The 21,554-nt window shown below is 36.5% G+C and overlaps 2 protein-coding genes across 3 annotated transcripts; one reads left to right on the forward strand and one right to left on the reverse strand.

Moving 5' to 3' along the window:
• Nucleotides 1–14,692, forward strand: LOC112573973 (intraflagellar transport protein 74 homolog). Its single transcript, XM_025254725.1, has 23 exons — nucleotides 1–92; nucleotides 408–463; nucleotides 738–784; nucleotides 1,222–1,276; nucleotides 1,493–1,570; nucleotides 2,976–3,021; nucleotides 3,212–3,310; nucleotides 3,745–3,805; nucleotides 4,092–4,151; nucleotides 4,814–4,875; nucleotides 5,286–5,364; nucleotides 5,687–5,809; nucleotides 6,786–6,819; nucleotides 7,078–7,308; nucleotides 7,636–7,689; nucleotides 8,212–8,252; nucleotides 8,719–8,775; nucleotides 9,552–9,672; nucleotides 10,153–10,316; nucleotides 10,626–10,751; nucleotides 11,005–11,065; nucleotides 13,502–13,648; nucleotides 13,852–14,692. Coding segments are annotated over exons 1-22 (1,776 nt in total). The 5' UTR covers nucleotides 1–90; the 3' UTR covers nucleotides 13,621–13,648; nucleotides 13,852–14,692.
• Nucleotides 14,693–15,494: 802 nt separating this feature from the next.
• LOC112573974 (plasminogen activator inhibitor 1 RNA-binding protein-like) lies at nucleotides 15,495–21,528 on the reverse strand. Of its 2 annotated transcripts, XM_025254726.1 has the most exons (7): nucleotides 21,201–21,527; nucleotides 20,582–20,744; nucleotides 20,104–20,346; nucleotides 18,524–18,595; nucleotides 17,323–17,409; nucleotides 16,877–17,090; nucleotides 15,495–16,538 (listed from the first exon to the last, which is right to left on the reverse strand). In XM_025254726.1, the coding sequence occupies exons 1-7, from the start codon at nucleotides 21,415–21,417 to the stop codon at nucleotides 16,293–16,295; spliced, it is 1,242 nt and encodes a 413-aa protein (XP_025110511.1). In that variant the 5' UTR covers nucleotides 21,418–21,527; the 3' UTR covers nucleotides 15,495–16,292. The 2 variants fall into 2 exon arrangements, with proteins under 2 accessions (XP_025110511.1, XP_025110512.1); XM_025254727.1 differs by lacking the exon at nucleotides 18,524–18,595 and having other exon boundaries at nucleotides 21,201–21,528.
• Between the last annotated feature and the right edge of the window lie 26 nt (nucleotides 21,529–21,554).

Here is a 21,554-nt window from a genome sequence, read left to right on the forward strand (position 1 = left end):
ACATTTCTACTTCCGGTGAATTCCTATGCGTCTGTGAGCAACGGAAGAGTTCTTGACAACGACAAAGAAACGTCGTCAAAAGTTTTGACAATGTACATTTATTTCTTCATATATACTAACTGTATTGCTCTAAAGAACCTTTGAAAACATTGAATTTTTAGTTTGTAATGCATTAATATAAAATTGAGATATTTTCTTACATGTTTAGCTTGAGCGTGTGGTTACTGACTTTAGATAAAGCCTTTCAAAACTGAAGATTATCTGAACATATCATTTATACTTCCTTGTATGCATTAATTACTAATACACTTTAAATATGCCTTTGTTGTCTGTGGGTTGATGTGATGGTTTAAACGGCTTTTTATATAAAAATTAGAATATGTAGTTACAATAGAAATATTTTGCAGGTCTCAGAGGCCACCCACGAGCTCACGTCCCATCACAGGGAAGCCTCCTGGAACAGGTAGACCTTACGCTGTCTCTTGATGTACTATTTTAAAATAATGTATTAATTAATAAATCAATGTAGATCTTAATAAAACCAAGCATTTTTTATTTTATACATTATCCTATAGAATATACATTAATAGATTTTTATGTTAAATGGGATGGTAAATTTGTGCACTAAAAATGTATTGTTCATTCGACTCCCACATTTATTATTGGCACTGAGTTCAAAATATGTGACACACCATTTTGAATCACCCATGTTTTCTTTAATTTCAAACTCTATTCAGCGGCTGGTCGACAGCCTGGAACTGCCACTCGACTTACGACAGCCATGGTAATCATTTCCTTAATAGACATTAAAGCAGCAAAGATTTTTTTTTTTGTGGGAGGGAGGTATGTAGAGCATTAATGTATTGAATAGTTGTAGTGCATACCACAAACATTTGACATCGAGTCTGTATCTTTTTAATGATAAAAAGAATAATAATACAACACATTTATATGGTACTTTTTCCCAGCACCAGCCAGGCTTAAAGTGCTTAACATACATAGACACAGGCCCATGAGCACACACCTTTTTAGGGATAGCATCAAATTCACCTTCACGATAGACGATGCTTACAGTATATGCACAAAGATGCAAACACACACAACCTTGTCTGCACAGGCTTCTCTCATTGTTGTGAGAAGTATAATTTTGAAACAATTTTTAAAGTCTCAAAGATTGAATCACAATGGAGAGTTTCATTATTCATATTCGTTTTTTTCCAGAATCCTGCAGCAGCAAGACCTGGCACAAGGGGTGGACAAGTCGCAGGTGGTGTTGGTGAGTTGGTGATGAGTGTGTAAAATTCATTGCATGCAGGGACAGTAATTATTTGTTATTGTATCTATTTCTTTCTCATTTTTGTACACTCACACACATATAAATCTGCACATGCACTTGAACATTCACACTCTTGTCTTTGCATATACATGCTGACTGTGATTGTAATGACGGACATTCTTCAGGTAATATAAACCTTTCATTTGTCTTTTCCAGCTTTGAATGCCCAAGTGACTGTGGTGGACCGACCCACGACTCAGCAAGGACTTGGGGGGATGAAGACAGCAGCAAGAGGTCAATTATATTAGAAATGGCTGACCTCTGGTATTCAGTCTTCTTACTAAAATATTCAAGTGTTTTCACACTTTGTTTGAACATTTTTTCAATCAAGATATATTTGCCACATTTCTTTGAATTTCTTTTTATTTTATCTGTGAAGGTATTTTAACAAGGGAAGTGCATCATTTTCTTAACATTTGATCCTGAGATTTGAGTCTTTTTTTCTTATGCTTTTTTTAATGCCACTATCCTATGTGTTCTGTCAACAAAAATATTACTGCTCTGTTGTCTGTGTGTTAAGGGGTGGTTGGGGGCTGGAATAGGATAATACTGACAAGCAGCTTGATTTCAACCTCTCCCAGTGCAACAATTGGTGGGGGATCACACTACTGTATAGCCCCAGCAAAGTCCTGACAAGGGTAAAACCAGAGACTGAAGAAGGCATGGAATAAGAGACTGAAGCCAAAACAAGCAGAGTTTTGCCAGTATAGGTCATGCACTGACCATATTCCCACCCTATCATCATTGAGGAGTCTATTGAATGGCAGTTCTCCCTCTATATAACTTTTGTGGACCTTGAGAAGACCTTTGACAGTGTAGATAGGGATGTCATCTGGAGGCTGATGATCCACTATGGTATTCTGCCTCAGCTCAAAAACATCCCGGGGTTGTACGAAGACTCATCCTGCCAAGTTATCCACAGCATCAAACTCACTAAACCTTTTGTAATGAAGACTGGCGTAAGACAGGGTTGCATATTATCACTGATAATCTTCCTAATGGTCATATACTGGATTAAGCGCAAGTTGACCGAAGACAACAATACCGCTATCCAGTGGACTGTCAACAAATAGCTAGAGGACCTGGACTTTGCAGTTGACATTAGTCTTCTGTCTCATCGGCAGCAGCATGCACAAACCAAACAGAGGAAGTGAAGAAGACTGGCTTAAAGGTCAAGAGAAAGAAGACTGAAGTGATGAGAATCAACAACAAACAGAAACTTCAAATCCATCTTCAAGGAGAGAACAACCTGGAAACAAAACCCTCCTATATCTGGGGAGTATTATCAACAAGGACGGTGGAGCAGATCAAAAGCTGCATCAACAAAGCCAGGCCCATCTGGAACTCCTGAGCAAGGAACTTATCCTTCCACAGTAAGATCTGCATCTTCAGCACCAATGTGAAGGTAGTCCTACTGTTTGGTTCTGAATTCTGGAGAGTGACAAGCACCATCAACAACAAGCTCCAGACCTTTACCAACCGACAATAATGATGTTAATGATGAACGTGATATGTGTGTGTGTTTTCAATATGAACATTCAGATGAACATCAAATGATTATACCCTGTGACAGGAATAACACTAAAGTTGTTAATCAAATAATTAGTTTTGTACCTTCTTCTTTATTTTTGTGTTTCAGGTGGCAGACAGGTTCAGGACAAAACTTATTACCTGGGTCTGATTAGGTATTCTGTGTTCTGTGTATATTTATAACCTAAAGGGATGTTCAGTTCCATTGATTAAGCTAATAATTCATTACCTGGCATGTTTACTAAATGCCAATCGACTTGGTTATTTATATTTACTTTATTTCTATTTCTATTTGGCAGTTACTCTTGGAATTGTATCTAAAGTTCTTGTTTTTCTTCTTTGCAGAAGCAAAATCAATGAATTGAATGCAGAAATCATCAAACTAACCAAGGATATTGAAAATGCCAGCGAGGAAAACTCTAGCTATTTAGCTTATGAAAAGAGGTAATTTCTTTAACATTCATAATTGAGTATTCTTTCGTTTTGCATGACCTGTCCCAGCAATGAATTGGGAAGAGTTTGGGGGGTGCAGGAATGGTCTATAGCTAAATCCCTTGTATAAGTGCATATTATGCCCTTGTTGATGCATTTGTGCATGCATCCCAATATTCACTTGTTGCAGAATAATGTGCCTGAAGTTTGTGTAATTTTCCATTACTTTTACAGCTTAGTTTGGTTTTTTAAAAAAAATCATTATAATTATTGTATGCATTGGACTTAATAAGTTTTTTAAAAAATTTATCATGTTACAAATTGCATGAAATTATAAAAAATACCAACAGGGCCATTGTAGACTTGGGTTTACTCTGCACCAGTCACAGCATAATCAAATATGCTTCCTCTGCTATAGACTTGAGTTCTTTTTTCCCCCCCAACAGGGCAGAAGCTCTTGCTACTGAAATTCGAGATCTTCAGGGGGAACTTGGCGACTATAACACAGTGGGTTTGTTAATTTTTATATCATTCTTGGCTCTTTATTCTGCATCAGAAGTTATATATTTTTCTGCCCATTCAGCAAATTTATATTTTTTTCATAATTTATAAAATGTGGTACATCTCATAAATTATCAGTAATTTCTTGCAATTTTCTTCTTCCTTTTGATTTTTGTTGTTGTTTTTTTTGCTTAAGTGGAAGATCATAAACTGCTTATTCAAAACCATGTAAACGAATGGAGTAAATAAGAAAACTTACTTTAACTATATTTAACAACTATTTTTGTCCTAGCTTGTGGATAAGCTGACAACAGATGAAGACATTCAAGATGTTGAGTTTGACTGCAACAATGTGAGTGTGGCAAACTTGTCAAGTCAAGTTGTCTGCAGTATTTAATTTATAAACTGCAGTTCATATCAAGGAACATATTTTAATGTATGATAAACCTATTTTAGAAAGACAGGTTTACACCCATAATTTCCTACATTGGGTCTGCAAGGACAATGGCTCGTCACTATTTGGCTTCTGATGTTCTGCACTTATGTAGATTGGAGGCAAATTCAAGCGGCTAGAGAAAGCATTCTGTGGTCTACAAATGATAGCTATAGCCTTTTTATAGAATTGCCAGGGGCAGAGAGAGAGAGCCCTGCCCAGACATCTCCATTGCTCAGATAGCTTTTGTCAGAATTAATTATTCTGCCATCTTTGTCACCACAAATGTACAATACCTATAAACAAAAGTAAGAAAGCTTTTTTAAATTTCCATAAAAGGCTCATAAAACCCACTAAATTATTGATTGAATTTTCTGGCTACTTGTCAAAATCCTTTATCAATCCTATCAGTTATAATATCAGCTATAATTATTAAAGGCATTAGGTTAAAGTGTGCCTGCATTTTTGTGTGTGTATATATACAGTATTTTTGTATGATCAAGTAGAATTTAAAAATTTACTGTGATTTTGATTTCTCCTGCCTTCCCTCCCCATTATAAACATTTTTGAATATCATCCAGTTGAAGTCTCAGAATGACCGAGATGCCAAAAAGATTGAGGAGTTATTTGACGTAAAAAAACAGTAAGTATTTTATGTCATGTGAATGTGACTTTGTAGAGGACCTTTTTTGAACAGCAGTATGTTTTCAAAGTTTTCTTTTAAGAACGATTTTTATGAATGGAAGTGTGTTGGATTTTTAATTTTCGAAAAGCGTGTTTTTGGAACAGTGATGTAATTTTTCAGCTTTTTCATTCTGTGTGTGTAGGTGGGATTTTCTTTTCAGCTTATTCACTCATTAGGTGTGTGTGTATATATATATATGACAGTTGTTCTTTCCTCTAAAATATGGGAATTCCGGTTTATTTTTGATAATATTTAGTTCATATGAGGTGTTCTTTTTAAGAAAAATTCATGTCAGGCAGCAGATTTTTCTTCAACAGAAACATTTGAAAGACTTAGACGTTCCCATCCTGTTTGTTGTAACTTAACAGGAAAGAGGATCAGATTCAGCTATTAGAGACAGAAATGGATCAGGAGCGACGAATGGCAGATAATATGGTGAATGATATGGTTAGTAGCTTTCTTACATGTAAAATTTGTTTGAAAAAAAGAATGTTTGTGGAAATAAATAAAAAGGCAAGATTTGTGACCACAATGGTTAAATATATTGTATGGTGTATTTTCAAAAGAATTGACATGAATGCTTTCAAATGTTATATTTTAAAAAGTGACCAAGTAACTAACTAAATATATATGTGGCTACATCTAATATTATGAAAGGAAATCTTACAGAATAGCAGATTTTATTCTAATGGATACTCCAGCCTGCATGTTCGAGGTATGTACATGCACACATACACACTTTTATATATTTACTTCTTTGTTTAAACAGAAACCAGAAATGAGACAGCATTATATGAAACTGAAAGAGCTAAATCAGCACCTTTTGCGACAGTTAGAATCAGGACAGCAGGAACTAGACCAGCTCAACTCTCGCATTGAGGGTCTTCAGGAAGTTAGTAATCACTCACATGCATTTGTACTATATTTGGTCAATTATTTGTGCATCTATTATCTCTGAATACACTGTCACAAATTGAGTGTGATGTAACCATGTTTGTGAAAGTCCAAAAGTAAGGTGGAGGTTGTGTATATGTTTATGCCTTTTTATGCCCAAGGAAAATTGTAGCAAAAACTTCATTATCATCCTAAACACCAGTTCTTGCAAATATGAAAACTGATAATTTTCTAGAGCATTTCTTCTTGTTGAATTCAAATCTAAGGACTTTAAGAAGGGGAGGGAAGAAGCTAGAATGAACAATGAGTCAAGGAAGGGTTACCTGACCCACTTTTATCTTTAATGTAATGCATATTGAAAACAGATATGAAGAAATACCAAACTTTTTATCTACTCCTTCCTTTTTACCTTATTACCTATTATATATAGCTTTTTCTCTTTTTTTAAGGGCGGGGGACAAGAAGTGAAACAATATTTCATATGATGAAAGAGTGATGAGCATTTGTTAACCTTATTTAAAAAGAAACACATGCTCCCACCAGGAGGGTAATTTTCACCCTGTAGCAATTTAGACAACAGCTATCATATTGTTGAACACGAGTTTCTCTCTATTCCTTGTTGCCTTTTCCAGATATTTTGTTTATTCTCATTTTTATATGTTAAAGATCTGCATCATTTTAGTTAAACTTTAAAAAATACAGAGTCATTATCAAAGAGAACTTTCTATGTGGACACTAATTTTGAACACTTAAATTATGATCAGAACTATGCACTTGAAAGTTAGTTGCAGTTATAAGTACAAGCATTAGTTATAAGTATTATAAGTAAAATAATTAAATAATTCAGAGCTTGCTATCATATGGTACATACAAAATTTCCTGTTGTTACAAGTATTATTTTTTATTTATGATTGAGAAAAATTCCTTAAGTTTTAAAGTTTATTTTTTTCATTATTGTATGCTTTTTCTTTAAGGAACTCTCTCAGTCTCAAGTGAAACAAGAAGCAGGTATAACCTTTTTCTGTGTTAAGAAGAAATCCTTATTGAACACGAGTTCATGTTTTAAAAGCATTCTTGTGTGTTCGAAATGTTTCTGGTGGAACCAGCATTTTGTGCCTTTATAATCAGGGTTCCATATTAAGGGGAGACAACAGTAAATAGTAATTGCAAATGAAAAATGTAAACTTTTTACAAAAGTGAGTGACACCTTCATACTTTGACTGAAAGTTTCTTTTCTGAACAACCTATCCTGTTGCTTAAAAACAGTGCGCCTTTATGATCAACTCCACGAGCTGGAGTCTAAACGAAATGCCCTGCAGGAAGAGGCGAAAACACGTGGTTCACCAGCTGAAGAAAGGGAGAAACTTCTGAAACAGGTGAAAGAGGACAACCAGGAGATTGCATCCATGGACCGCCAGTCCAGGGAACTGCAGGAGAAGATTGAACAAATGCAGCATGAAATTTCACAGTTAGACCTTGACATTGAAGAGAGTCAAGGTAACAGTTGCCCCTGTTTTGAGAACTCTCCTTTAACACATCTGTACTTTATGGATCAGCAAGAAACTTGAAACTGTTAAGAGTTAAGGAATTATCTGTACTCAAAACATGGCTTAAGATATTAAAAAAAAGTAATGTAGTAATCAGCTTCACTTTTAAACAGTAATTTAGGCACCTAAAAGTATTCTTACTTTGAATCTGTGATTTGATTGATTTCTAATCCTATCCAGTGTTTAAAAAATAAAAAATAAAAAGTTGCATATTAAGGATAGAAAATATCCCATTATAGTTGTTGTATTTTGTATGTTATTGCTGTCATGTTTGCAGGAGAACGAAACCAAAAATATAAGGAACTGAAGAAAAGGGAGGAGAGCATGGATGGTGAGAAGGATGTGTACAAAGTTTTCATAAAACGTGTTCATGGGGGGCAACTTTTTCAGCTTGCTTTTAAATTGTACTCAATTTACATTTTAAGGCTTTGTTTAATGTCATATGACACCAACCCATCCAATTTACTATGTGTAAATATATATATATAATTAATTGAAGTGTGACACTGATATTTTGAATGCATAATCTGTGTTGTGATTTAGTAAGCACTGATATGTAGACTATGTATGGGTAAAAGTTAATTACAGAATAATTTTTAACTTTTGAAAATTTTCATCATGAATGATGAGGATACTTTACCAGATTTTAGATAAATTCACGTTTGTTTGTTGGCTGGCAAATGTACTTTCAAGCTTGAATAATCACTGTTTTACAACATTTAGGCTACTGGGGTCTTTATCATTTGTTGTTTGGTTGGTCATGAGCACAGAAATGCATGTTTTTAAACCTCATTTACTGGTCTGTTATCATCCTTAGATTTGGTTTTTGAATGTTTTATTTTCTGTCCAACAGAATTTTTGAACAGTTTTGAAGAAAATAAAGCAGAAGAACTGGTGAGTTTAAAACTTCACAAATACTGTGCTTTATGTATATCTTTTAAACCTTTAAAAATAATCAATTGCTGGTTTTATAATTACAGTGATTGTACTGATAAATAGAAATATTGCTAGATAATTTTCAGTGATAGAAATATTGAATGTCCATGCTCAGTTTTTGTTCCTCTCTCTTTTCCCTATATTTCATGTCGTTCAGTACTACTGATGATGTTTGCCTTGATCGGCCAGTGAGGGCCCATTTGGAGATTTAACCTTGACCTGTCATGCATAATCTTTTTTTTTTTTAATCTTATATATTCTCAGAGGAATCAACATCAATAAAGAAATAATGTCTTTCTATCATTCCTCCTTGTTGCGAAGAATTAATATTTGTGGCAGGAAGGTTTGATTAGTATGTGGTAAGAGTTTGTTGCATATTTGTTAAAACCACTTTCAAATCATTGTAATATTTTATAATATACAGAAAAAAATAGCAGAGCTGGAAACAAATATCACAACACTTCTGGAGCACATGAGCAGGGTAAGTGTTTGTTAGGAAAAGCATCTTGAAAGATAAAAGGCAGCGATTTGATTGGAAATTTCATAGGAAGAGTCAATGTGGGTATTGGTAATGTGTTACAGATTATGCGTCCAGCTACAGACACCTTACCACCCATGTCCACAGTCGTGTAGCCCTCCTCTCTGTACCTCACAATCAAGAGTACTGTTTTGCTCGTTCCTTAGTTCTTTATCCAAACACTTAATTCATGTTTTTGTGTCCACTGTTTTCTGACACTTATGTTTCTTGTTTGGTTGACTGCTAGTTCATTTGTGCTATTTCAAATGCAGCACATTGAGCTCACATCCACATGGGGTTACAATTTATTACTATTTAAAAACCCCTTAAATAGAAGCATATTATTAATACCTTGCTTCTGTTACAATTTTGAGATGAAGTTCATTACTACACAATTCTTGAGCTTAAACAGGGCTATTGTTGTGTGGATATCACAAAAATATGGAGATGTGTAAAAAAATAATATTGAAGGTACAAATGTGTTGCTAAAATGTTTTTTAGGTGCATTTCTCAAGAATAGATGTATTCACACAGATTTTGGGAATATCTTGGACTGAACTGTACCTAATCATTAGAAGAAGAAAAAATGCACCCCGCTGGTCCTTGAACCAGTCTTGTCCTTTTCATCCTTAGCTTGCAATAGCAGTTCTGTTTGCCAAAATTTATCACCCCTACCTTGCAAAAGCTTGTTGTCTTAAAGTAGCCAGTAATAAATTAACAACTACTACAATCAATGGCAGAACATGGGCCGCTTCACAAATCTGCCAACTCCCAAAGATCTTATGACAATGAAGGAAGACTTGGCTTTCAAAGAAGATGAGATGAAAAAGTCAGAAACCACCACCATTGAGCTAGCAACACGTAAGTTCTGCACCATTCCTCAAGTTGCTTGAGCTTGTTTCCACTGCAAATACTGAAGGCTGCTGACAAAAGTTTCTTTCTCAAGATATTGAATTAGAAGTAATACTATGATAGCAAGGCTTAGAGGTAAGTATGGATCTTTATGGAACAAAAATGTCTTATGCATTAACTGTTTGCAGAAAATGTGTACATCTTGCAGAAGTTTGCATGGATAAAAAAAATAATGAAGATGCATCTTTATCAACAATATAATGACTATAACAAGATTGCCCACAATTCCTGATTTAAGTAGTAATGCTATGAAATGGGCATTATGTAGTCATGGAGTGGTTAATGTCCCCCTCCCCAATTCCTACCATCTTTATCAGAAGCAGCAAAGAGAGCAGAGTCTAAAAGAGAGCAGAGTCTAAGTACAGAGAAGTTTACATCATCAAGATATCATTCTAACCAGTCATTGAATTAACCTTGTATGCAATGCAGAACGAGATAAACTGCAGCAAGACCTTCAGAAGATGGATCAGTTTGAGGAGAAACTGAAGGAGGAGCTAGTGGTAATCAAGAAGAAGGCAGACCAGATGGAAAAAGATGTGGCCATGTACAGTGATCTGGAAAAACTGCGGGCTGATGCAGAAGCAAAGAAACAGGTATTTGCAGTAGTCCATCAGGAATGAGTCTGTGAACATTAAAGTAGCAAACTAAATGTGTGATACTGGTAGTATCTCATTTATTTTCAACATATCCCATATGCTTACCGGATTCATATTCAGATGATACACATGTTTAAAAAAAAAAATTGAGCTGCTTTGTACCATGTGTTAACTCACCAGAGCTGTACCCCTTTGGCACAGGCCTTTTTTCTCTGGATGCACGATTTTTTTCATTTTTAGTTTCTGTTTCCATAATGAAGTGATGAGCTACTGTTTAACCTTTTTTTTTTTTTTTTGGTTTTACAGAAACTAATGGAGAGCCGTGTAATTTTACAAAGGAGGCGGGATACCTTTAAGAAACAGATGCAGCTTTTGAATGCAGATTACAACAGCCTGAAAGCTCAGCTCATGGAAAATGAAACATACACACAGGTTAGTAGTAGCATGTTTACACTACAAAAAATACATGGAATTTATTAAAATCTGCATCTATCCCTCAAGATTCACAAACAATTAGCATTGTCAAAACATAATGAGGCATGTTTCTGTGCCAACCAAACCCATCCCATGCTTCTTTTTCCTGGTCAAAATGTATTACTGATAAAAACTTTAGAAATCTGAACAAATGGATGGTAAAAAAAAAAAGGTTTTTGCTCTTTTCAGTAAATGTTATTGGTCTTTGCAGCTGTGCAATCTGGAGAAAAAATGGCAGCATCATGAACAAAACAACTTTTCAATGAAGGAGTGTATCCTTTCAATATTTTGCAAAGTTTTAATGGAGACCCACAAGCTTTCCAAGTTTTTGTGCATATCTAAAGCACACATTTACAGATAAGTTTAGGCTTGCCTGTCTTTCATATCCCTTACACTCATAACAAGGCTTTTTATAAAAGCCCTGGTGAGCATTAGAATACCTCTGTTAAAAGTCTTTAGTAGATCTCAGCAACATAGTGTACAAATTCAGTACAGTCCACTTCAACTACCTTTCACAATCCATTCACACTGTTAGGTGCAAGTATGAGCCTTAGTGTGAGTTATAGACTGTGAAACTTTCATGCTTTTACCGGGTTCCTTCAGGCTAATTTCTCCACGTGGTCCACGGCTCTAAGACCCTTAAAGGCTTAACATAAAAATTAAGGTAACTCATCTGTAGAGCCTAACATCACATGCCAAAAGCCATATTTTCTCTTTTAAATGAAAAGCAAATATGAACTGACCAGCATTTATACTGCCTACATCATAGAAGAATCCAGCCGAAGCAAGAGCTTTAAAGCACACAATAATTGCCATCAGTGGCCTGCTGTCCAAGTCATTGAAGCACTGTATTAGAAATCAACAAAACCAATACTGCTGGATAACAAATGAGAGCTTTCTTTCACACAACAGCAGGTGTATATCAAGGTGGTTTACTAGCACCTGTGCTGAATAACGTTTTGGAGATGAAGAACATACATGAAGCACTTCACAACCATCATACTTCCATTTCCATTGGTGGAAGGCTGATTTGTAACACACACTTTGCATCAATATGGTAGCAGGCAACAGAACTGCATGACCTTACCAATAGACTGACAGTTTGAACATATATGGAATGGAGATCAGCAGTGACAGAGAGTAAAGTCATGGCCACTGGTGACAGCAAAACAAAGATCTACATGAATAAAGTATGGCTCAAAAACAAACAGCTATTCACATTTCGGTGCCATCCTCATCAACATATATACACTTCAGGATCATTACAGCAACAGTGGCAATTAGTTTAAGTTTAGTTTTATCCTGAGGCTTGACACCTAATTTTAATGACAATTTGTCAGAAATGTCTGTGCAGTTCTGAGATGAGAGGTGTTGATCAGTGTTGTTCTTTGTGTTTGATGATTTCATGAAGGAAAATAACTGTTCGCACATAGGTAGAACCGAATATTGCTATAATCCTTGTGGAAAACTTCCTGAAGTTTTTTAAGTTTTTCAGGAAGGCATATAGACCTACATAACAGATTTTGTGAATCGCTACAGTGTCCTTTGTGCGGCCTGCATGTTTGACATGCCTACTCTAGGTTACCTTGGGGGTCGACACCATGGTCAGAAGAACTGGCTTAATATGATTAAGGAATGGTTTGCCCATCCCACACAGGACCTGCTCACTATCACCCAAGACAGGCACAAGTCCTTGTGCCTCCTACCACCAACCTGTACCAGTAAAAAGGGACAAATGAATAAATGATAATACATCAAACCTACTTTTGTAAATTCATAGAAACAAAGTTTTAATTTCATTTTCAATTCAAAACAGTGCTCATGCTACGTTTGGGGAATTAACATCTTGTAATCTAAACCAAGTCATATGTAAATAATTGAGCGTTTGAATGGGTTTTCCATGCATTTGAGACATTCAGTGAATTAACTTAATGTTAGTAACTGCTGCAAACTTTAATCATTCTTATGCTGCAACAATTTTTTTCAGTTTGTAGGTTTAACTACTTAATGGTTTATGGTCTAAAACATCGTCAATGAATCAGTATGATTTCATGACTTTTTAACCTTAAAAACTGTTGACTTTCTGCAAGACGGAATTGTGCAATAGTTTCTTTGTGTGCATGCACAAATTGCACTTAGCCACCTTTTCAGCAGACATAAAAGTTATCATTGACATGTTCATCGAAAGTTATTTTTCTTTAGAGAATGGGAAAATGAGCAAGGTCAAGGGCCATAATATAAGGTTAAAAGTCAGAACTAAAGAACTAAAATGTACTGATGCTTTCAACATATCAGTAGATTCTTGTGCTGAGCAGATATGATCTCTACCCTTAATCATAGTTCCCAGAATGCTTTGAAGGTTAACACGACTGTAAAATTATAAGTTCCCACATTTGGTTTGGTCTGTGGTGTTGTCAAACACTAGAACCATGGCAAATTCACGTGTATGTTCTACAAAAATTAATTACTGTGCATTTTGGTAACAATAAAAATATACATTGGCACATTTAACTTACGTCAAGCAACTTTGAGCATAATGATGAACTCAGGTTAGCATGTATTTCAAGATCAAAATGCCAGTATTTATATTAACACCAAAGAATGGATCTTTCTAGCACCTGATCTGTGTCGCTGATGGGAGGTAACTCCAAAGTACAAAATCAAATTCAGTAAAGCTGCTTACAAAGGTTTTCCTTACCTTTGCAAAGTCATTTCTGCCAGAACAATGGAGTGTGATTTCCATCCCATTAGTACTCAAGTCTACACTAAAATAGAGGACTTCAACAACAGACTACAAACATTTATGTCTGGAAAAGCCAGCTACTGAATGTAGTGCTAACTCCACAAAACTTAAGGTATGGATATTTTCATTCTGGAGGGTTAGGTCTAATTTCAAAAATGTTTCATGATTATTTTTTCAAGGCTTAGGGGTCATTTTTGCTAATCATTCATTTACAAAGAAACATTAAGCAATTTATAAATTAATACTGAATTTTAAAATATTTATATAAGCTTTTCTATGTAAACTTAATGCACAACAGTGTACTTTTTCTTGCAGATTTTAATAAATAAAAAAAAAAAGACATCCTACGGCGAAGCTGGAGATAACTGGGATCCATAAAGTTAAAAACTGTGATCTAAACCATCGTTCTCAAAACAACTGTTTGCAGCTCTGAAACAATTGCTAATAAGGTACCTAGAATGTTTCTTACTCTGCGCTTTTATTTTATGTACATTTTGAGCAGAGTTAATTCAAGCTGAAATTGCTTCATCAGTTTAACATTTTCGGATGGGTTCTGCTGAGGGGGAACTAAAGGATCATGTGATCACCAGTGTCAACTTGGTACAAGCATGAAATCATGTGCTGGCCCAGAATACTTCAGAATATCAATCTCTTCTCAGTGAGAGAGAAGTGTTTGAACACTTGGTGTAGACATAGCTGATGTTTTAGATTTTGTATTGCGCTAAATGGCATGATCTTACCACGCAAAAAATGTTAAGCTGGATTTCCAATATCAAGACCCCAAGAAATTTTAATTGCCACTTGAATGGCATGTCCAGTGTTTGTTATATATAAAATTGTAATTAAAGACTGGAATTCTGTTATTGTGCTCTCATCTAATATTAGTCCTCAGTATGAAGCACATCACACACACCGAGAATCTGAACATCCTCTGGTGCAGGGGTGGGCAAGGTTTACTTGTGTGGGCCGGTAAAATACCAAACAATCCAGACCAGGTGACTACACAACACACCTAGTGATATAGGAATGGACAAATGATTACACAACAGTGTTCGCTTACTGAATTTTTGTTTGTGAAGTTAAGCTGTGTGAATTTACTCGCAATAAAACTTTCTTTTGAAGGGAGCCACCCCCAGTGCTCTCGTACTCCATCAGATATGCCAGCCATCTTTGTACTGTTTGTTACAGACTGCTGATTTCTAGCACTCTTGTACTTAATGAATTTCACTCAAATAGGCTAAATTTTAAAAAATGGAAATGGTGCATTAAACATTTTGGCTGATGGGACAATGCAAAGATGTCCATAGGTCCAAAGTTTGCCCTTACCAGCTCTAGTGGCAAAGAACAAACAAAATATTACTTAGGAACAAATTCCAGTTTCTCGCCCTAATTAGCCTAATCTAATGATTTACACCAAGGGCAGGCCAGCTTAGCGATTTGTTGCTGCTGCTTTACACAAAATGATTTTGGTAGTTTTCGAGGGGAAAAGAACTTTTTCATCAAAAATAAGATTGTAAGTAGATAAGCCAGAATCCTGCTAGATCTTGTGAGGCCCTAAGTTGTTTATTATTTAAGCGCCCACCCTGTTTCTATAACTCCTTTTGTGCTTAGCGTGAAGTGAAAATCCATTTATTCTACATAATTGGTAAGCTGTTATTGCAGCCCTATGCTCCTCAAAGGAGCAACAAGGAATAAACTAAACTCCATTATGCAAGCAGGCGATTTTCCTGTTTGAAAATTTCAAGTATATTTTTTCTAATTGAAATTTTCAATTCAATGCCTTTGTAAGACTTAATATACAATCAGCTGTTTTTCAAAATAGAATGTCAAGGTAGACTTGTAATTACTAGTTGGATGCAGGGGTACTTTTTTTGTTTTGAACTAGTCCTGTAATGTACATTTTAGAAAATTCAGCGCCTACCTAAACACTATCTAGCATTTCAAAACACAACAAGCTATATTATGAAATGTTTATTTCTTAAACTGTTGTGATGCATAAGAAATCCACACACTGTATTTTTTTAAAATATTAACATTCACTAAGCTGGAAATTCAAAATGTTGGGGGAAACTTTCAAGAAAAAAAAAAGCATTTCCCATCATCTGCCCCATATATTTCAGTGCGACACGGTTCATCTCTTATAGAACTCTTGCCATCACATGCTTTCAATCATTCTTATGCCCACTGGACATCTAATTACAAATAGAGATTTTTTTTTATTAAAAAAAGGTGAGTCCCTCTCCCTACAAAGAAGAGGCTGTTAAAATCTCATCTGCAGGAAATTAAATACAGTGCTGGGGTGATCACTATGGACATATGACAAAGCAAAAATGAAGCTCTGTGATGATAAATTACACTTTTCCTGCTCTTAAGACTTCTTAAATGCATTTGCACCCCAATACCATCAATCAGCAGTGCTGAGCTGACTGGTTCTGCAAACACCTGTATACAAAGACGCGTGGTCACCACAGGGGTTACAGAATAATAAGAACTTAAATGTCAAAACTAGACCATTTTTATAAATTCACAATTCATGTGAAAACAAGTTTGAGGCATCCCAATCTCCCAGTGTCTTGAAAATGCTTTATATTTTTGTTTTTTTTTTTTAATAATAAATGTGGCTAGGTTGCAAAGACTGAAGTGTTCCTCTCCACAAAACAGCCACAAGAGGAGACGATACGATGACAACAGAAAACTGTCCAGATACGACCATGTGCAACGAATCTGCAGCAGACATATTGCTGACTGAATTCAGCTTAAGCTTCAGATTTCACCAGACGAGGGAAATCAGTTTCATCATCCATGCGAGGAGCTGCTTCCTTCAAGTTTCTTGGAGACCGGTCACTGCCCCCAAATCCACCACGGCCTGCTCCACGACCTCCTCTTCCACCAGGAGCTCTGCCACCTCGCCGACCACCACGTCCACCGCGTCGTGGGGTATCGGAAAACGTGATACGGATGTCTGTCAAAAGCTGCTTGCGATGTCCGTGGCGATCTTCGTCCTGACATTGCAAGCGAGCATCCATTCAGATAAAACCAATTAATGACTATACATGCCATTCAGCAATGCTGTACATATCTGTAGATCAAGTAACTACAAATTAGCAAGTGCTGTTTGCATTTTTTTTTTGGTTCTCTGAAAGAATGGTGGGCCTTTTTATATTTTCTTACACGTCCTCGAAACTTTATTTATGGATAGCAGACTGTTAACCTTCCACTGAACACATTTTAATCTTTGGAGCAGTTCCCTGACCTTAATTAAAAATATTGATAACAGAAAGCACATCGCCAACGGTGTTTAAATTATCCAGAGCAATATAAGCACATCATTTGAACCAACCTCTTCTTCCTCGTCGCTTTCATCATCTTCACCTGCTTCCTGCTTTTTCTGGTAAGCAATACCCTTCTTCCACTGAGCGTTGTCAACTCCTTCGCCAGCCTTGCGGAGGTTAAAGCTCGACTTCATGCGATGCTGCTCTTGCAGCGCCTTCCACTCATCTAAAGTCATCTCCTTGTTTTCGTCCTCCTTTGGCACGTCACCTTCACCACTTTCACTGAAAAAGTCAAGCACCAGCAACTTAAAGCAATGACAATGACACCCACAATAAGCTGTAATATAAAGTAAAGGTACTTTTGAGGAATTTGCAACACACTAAAAACCAGTTTACTTGGGAAAAGCAGAGGCAACATTTCTCTTTATCTTACTCGCCCCAACAACCAGGAAGTTTGTACATACATTAAAAAAAAAAATAAAAAATTAGAAACACACAGAAGTTAGCTACTCACTTCAGTGTGGGTGCCTCAGTATTTTCAGCAGGAGCGTTAGCCCACTCAGTAGACTCCTCAGCTGGAGTCTGACTCTGAGTTTGCTCCCTACAAGATTAAGTTAAAAGCAATGTATATGTACACTATACATTTAACATGAAACTGCATGTATTTAAACAGCAATATAAAAATTAATAACTGATATAAACAGTTTAATCAGCACTGCAGATCTAAAAAGCAATGACATTTGTTCCCACAATACACCACATAAGAACTGCAGGAATTTAAAATGGTATTCATTGGACTGCTTCTCAGCGTAGAAAAATTGTACAATGCACTAAAATACACTCCATTTCAAAAACGGCTTGATCAGAATCCGGTAAAATGTCATCAAAAACTATCTGAAGCTACTATGTTCATCATGTCAAGCCTGGCTGTCAAGTTCCCTTAGATCACACAATTCAAATCAGCTGACCAACCACTAAACCACTATACATTAAAGTGACTACACTGCACATATTTAACAGATCAATTGTCCAGTCAAAGCTAATAAAAAAAAACTGTAAAAAAATGTAAAGGGTTAACTAAGACTTAGTTAATGTGCAATGCCGGATGGAATCCTTTGCTTGCCTGGCTTTGAAAGCTACAGGTTTGTACTTCTAAAGGTCTACAGATATCCGAGATACCTAGGCTGTATTGCTTTTGCAAAGCCAAGCAAATATTAAACATCAGACCACATTTGTGAAAGTGTGATAGTCAACTGAAATCAATGGCTCCGATGCAAACGTTCAGCTTGTTACAACTTCCGGCAACTTCAAGATATTCTTTTCAAATTCTCATGTAAACATCTTGCTAGCAACTGCTTCAATTCTGCCATCTGGAATATATGCAACACACACTAACACTGAAAAGTCTGCTGATGCAATTGCTTTCGTGTGAAACGGCTCCTTTTCTCTTTATCTTACACAGCTCACGCTGAATGTCAATGGCCTTAATGACTTTGACAAATCTTTTTTAAAAATTGCTTGATCAGAATCCAATAAAATAGCATCACTAAATGTCTGATGGCACTCGTGATCATCACATCAAGCCTAAAGATCAATGGACACTACCAGGCATATATACATAAAACTACATACGATCGGGAAATGCAGTGAAAGACTATATACACAAAACAGAATATAAGGGAAAAATGCAAAAGCTGCAAGAGATCGAGACTTACTCAACATCATCTTTGTATGTACCCCAGTTATGAGCACCACTGCCTTCCCGCTTATCAACAGGCTTCACGCCACTGAAATGGAAAAGCATGCAAAGAATGGAATTTACTGTGCTTTCCCACTGCTTTGCTGCTGTATACACATCTTTTGCAGCTTACAAAAAAAAAAAGGGCATGCACTGAATACACATTTTAGCAGCTGACCCAAAAGCAAGCCAACACTCTTGCACGACCAATTATTAGAGAAGCACCACACTTTGTCTGAACACTGTTAATAAAGCCACTAGAGTTGCAAGGAAAGCACCATCTAGTACAGTCTGACGACATGCATTTCTTCAATGACCACAGATGTCTCAGTCAAATGAACTTAAGCAATTGCATGTCTTTTAACGCAGAAACTGTGAGAAAAAGCTTGAAGTTGCAGGTTATTCAGAACTGCAATGTGATGAAAGCACCTTAAATAAAAGAAACCAACAATCTACTGGTGAAAACCTCAAATGTATTTTTTATAAACTAAAAATTCCTAAATTTCCAGGCCTAAAAGCATGCCTGTTATATCTATAGGAGAACCAAAGGAAAGGATGGCTACATTCTTAACGATTCATGGAGGGAAATTACGGGATAATATTTAAATCACTGCATCTCCCGTATCATGTAGGATAAGCAATGAAAAATAATTTTTAAGCATGCATAAAAGCTATTACAAACATGCATATAAAGTATGCAAAACATATCTAAAGATATACTTTTACATCTACAAAACTGCATACTGTACACACCACAAGAACTTGCAAACTTTTCTGCTCACATCCTGTAACAACTTTTATACCTTCAGCTTAAAGATCTGACATTCAGACACATTAAGTTTTTGCCTAACCTTTATAAGAAGTACTACTTTTCCATGGCTTAGACCAGTGGTTCTCAAAGTTTGCTCTGCAGCTGATAGTCATGTCATTAAAGTGCTGTTAAAATCGCTAGATATGCTATTTAGTCCAGCATCGATCTTACACCTGCTTAAATTTTATTGACGCCAATCTACTCGTTCACAAAGTATTTGCTTCATGTCACAGAATGAGAATTGTGTTATTTAAGCGCGTCATTGGTTACCTTTTAATAACCCTTTCTTCTTAAGTGTTCTTTGCTAAGTATGTAATTCTTATTACTATACCACAAAATACATGTACTTTTGAATTGTAGTGAAAACTGTCGGTCCATAGTTATTTTAGGCTCTGGTGGTCTGCCATATTTTTTACTTTAGTAAAGGGGCTCATAGTCCAAAATACTTTGAGAACCAGACCTACACCATTTCCAAAACAGGAATGTTGAGCTGCAATTCTATCACAAGGACTTAAAGCCATTTTTTTTAACCCATTTTACGAGGAATCATGCTTGTTACTAAATAGTTTTAATTTTTATTGCTCACAATGGGTTCTGAAGAGGACTCCATAGCAACCAAAATAAATATAATTTACAGAAATTTTCCAGTAGAAAATTTACTGGCATAAATTAAATGATATTGCTACACTCAAGGCTATCATAATAGCCGTTCTGAAAAACAGATAAGCATAAAAGATATTTCTTACGTTTTGTCCGTCCCACTATGACGATCAAATTCACGTCGACGCTCTCCAGTTCCACCAAAGCCACCCCGACCACCTTCTGGACGAGGCCCACCACGACCCCTGCCTCTGCCGCGTCCTCCACGTCCACGACCACGTTCGAATCCTTCTCGTTCAAAGCCACCTTCTCGACGCTCAAAACCAGCGTCTTTACGCTCAAAACCACCCTCTCTGCGTTCTCGTCTAATTCCTCCTTCGGTTCGTTCCCTAAACATGATTATGGCTAATTTTAAAATATACTGTGAACAGTTTGATTATTTCATGCCAAAAAAACCAAAAACCATTCAATGACTGAGCATGAAACTGAAATCTTGCATGTATGTACAATGTCCTCAGTGTGAAAGCAATTACAGTATGCCCAAACAGAATGAACATATTACTGCTATACCAAGTGTTTAGGGAAAACCTATCAAAACCCCTCTAATAATTTACTCGAACATGCCTTGATTCTGGTGGAACATTTTCATCATCGCCTTTAAGTTCCTTATTTTCACGTGGACCCTGCCGCCGAGGGGGCCTGCTGCCATCGTTTTCCCTCAGTTCTCGGCCTCCGCGACCTCCTCGGGCACTTCCACGATCGTTTTGTCTGGGCTGGTTCGGCTTATCTAGTAAAATAATTTTTTTATATTGTATTTTAGCAAATTTTGAGCACGCTCCTCGTCATAACCTTAACGTGCTATCCTATATTACTATTATGCATGCAGGCTGCTCTTGCCTCCTGTATTAGTCTTGCGTATCAGATTTACTAAGCCAGAAGCTCCAAGGCCAAGCACGTGGTCCACAAATCATAGTGTCGTAAGTTATACAGGTATGTTCAAGCTAAATATCCGTTAATAATAATAAAAATGATGCACTCATAACAAAAATCCTAATAGGCTGCATCTTACAGCTACCACTCACGAGTGAACAACATTTCATAAATGTTCTTCTTTGCTTCTAGTATACAGTACACATACCACATGGTACCAAAATGGCGGTCTGCACAGCAAATAGCAAGGAAATATTTCTTATGTCTCAATGCATAACGCACATTGCGAAAGCAAGCCATGTTATAATCATACCTTCTTTCTTTGGTGGAGGTGGTTCAGCTTTGACCTTGCTTTCTGTCACAACAGCCGTTTTCTTCGACTGTTTGGATTTGGTCTTCTTATCACCACCATCCTTTTTCTGGTTTTTGGCCTCCTCTTCCTTCTGTCTCAGAATTTCAAGAGGGTCCTCCTCGTCATCGATGAAGAGAGCATATTTGTTGGTAACTGCTATGCCGTATTGGAGGTCCATTTTTCCTCTGTGAAGAGAGGATGACAGCGGATTTGGACCTTACGGCCTTTCTCGACGAAGACTTCAGCGCTGCAAGATGGCGTGTTCCCGCACAAACAGTCTAGGCATGCGCAGAGATGTTCAGTCGCGTTTCCTGT

This window comes from Pomacea canaliculata, linkage group LG10 (genome assembly GCF_003073045.1).
Source record: "Pomacea canaliculata isolate SZHN2017 linkage group LG10, ASM307304v1, whole genome shotgun sequence".
NCBI lineage: Eukaryota > Metazoa > Mollusca > Gastropoda > Architaenioglossa > Ampullariidae > Pomacea > Pomacea canaliculata.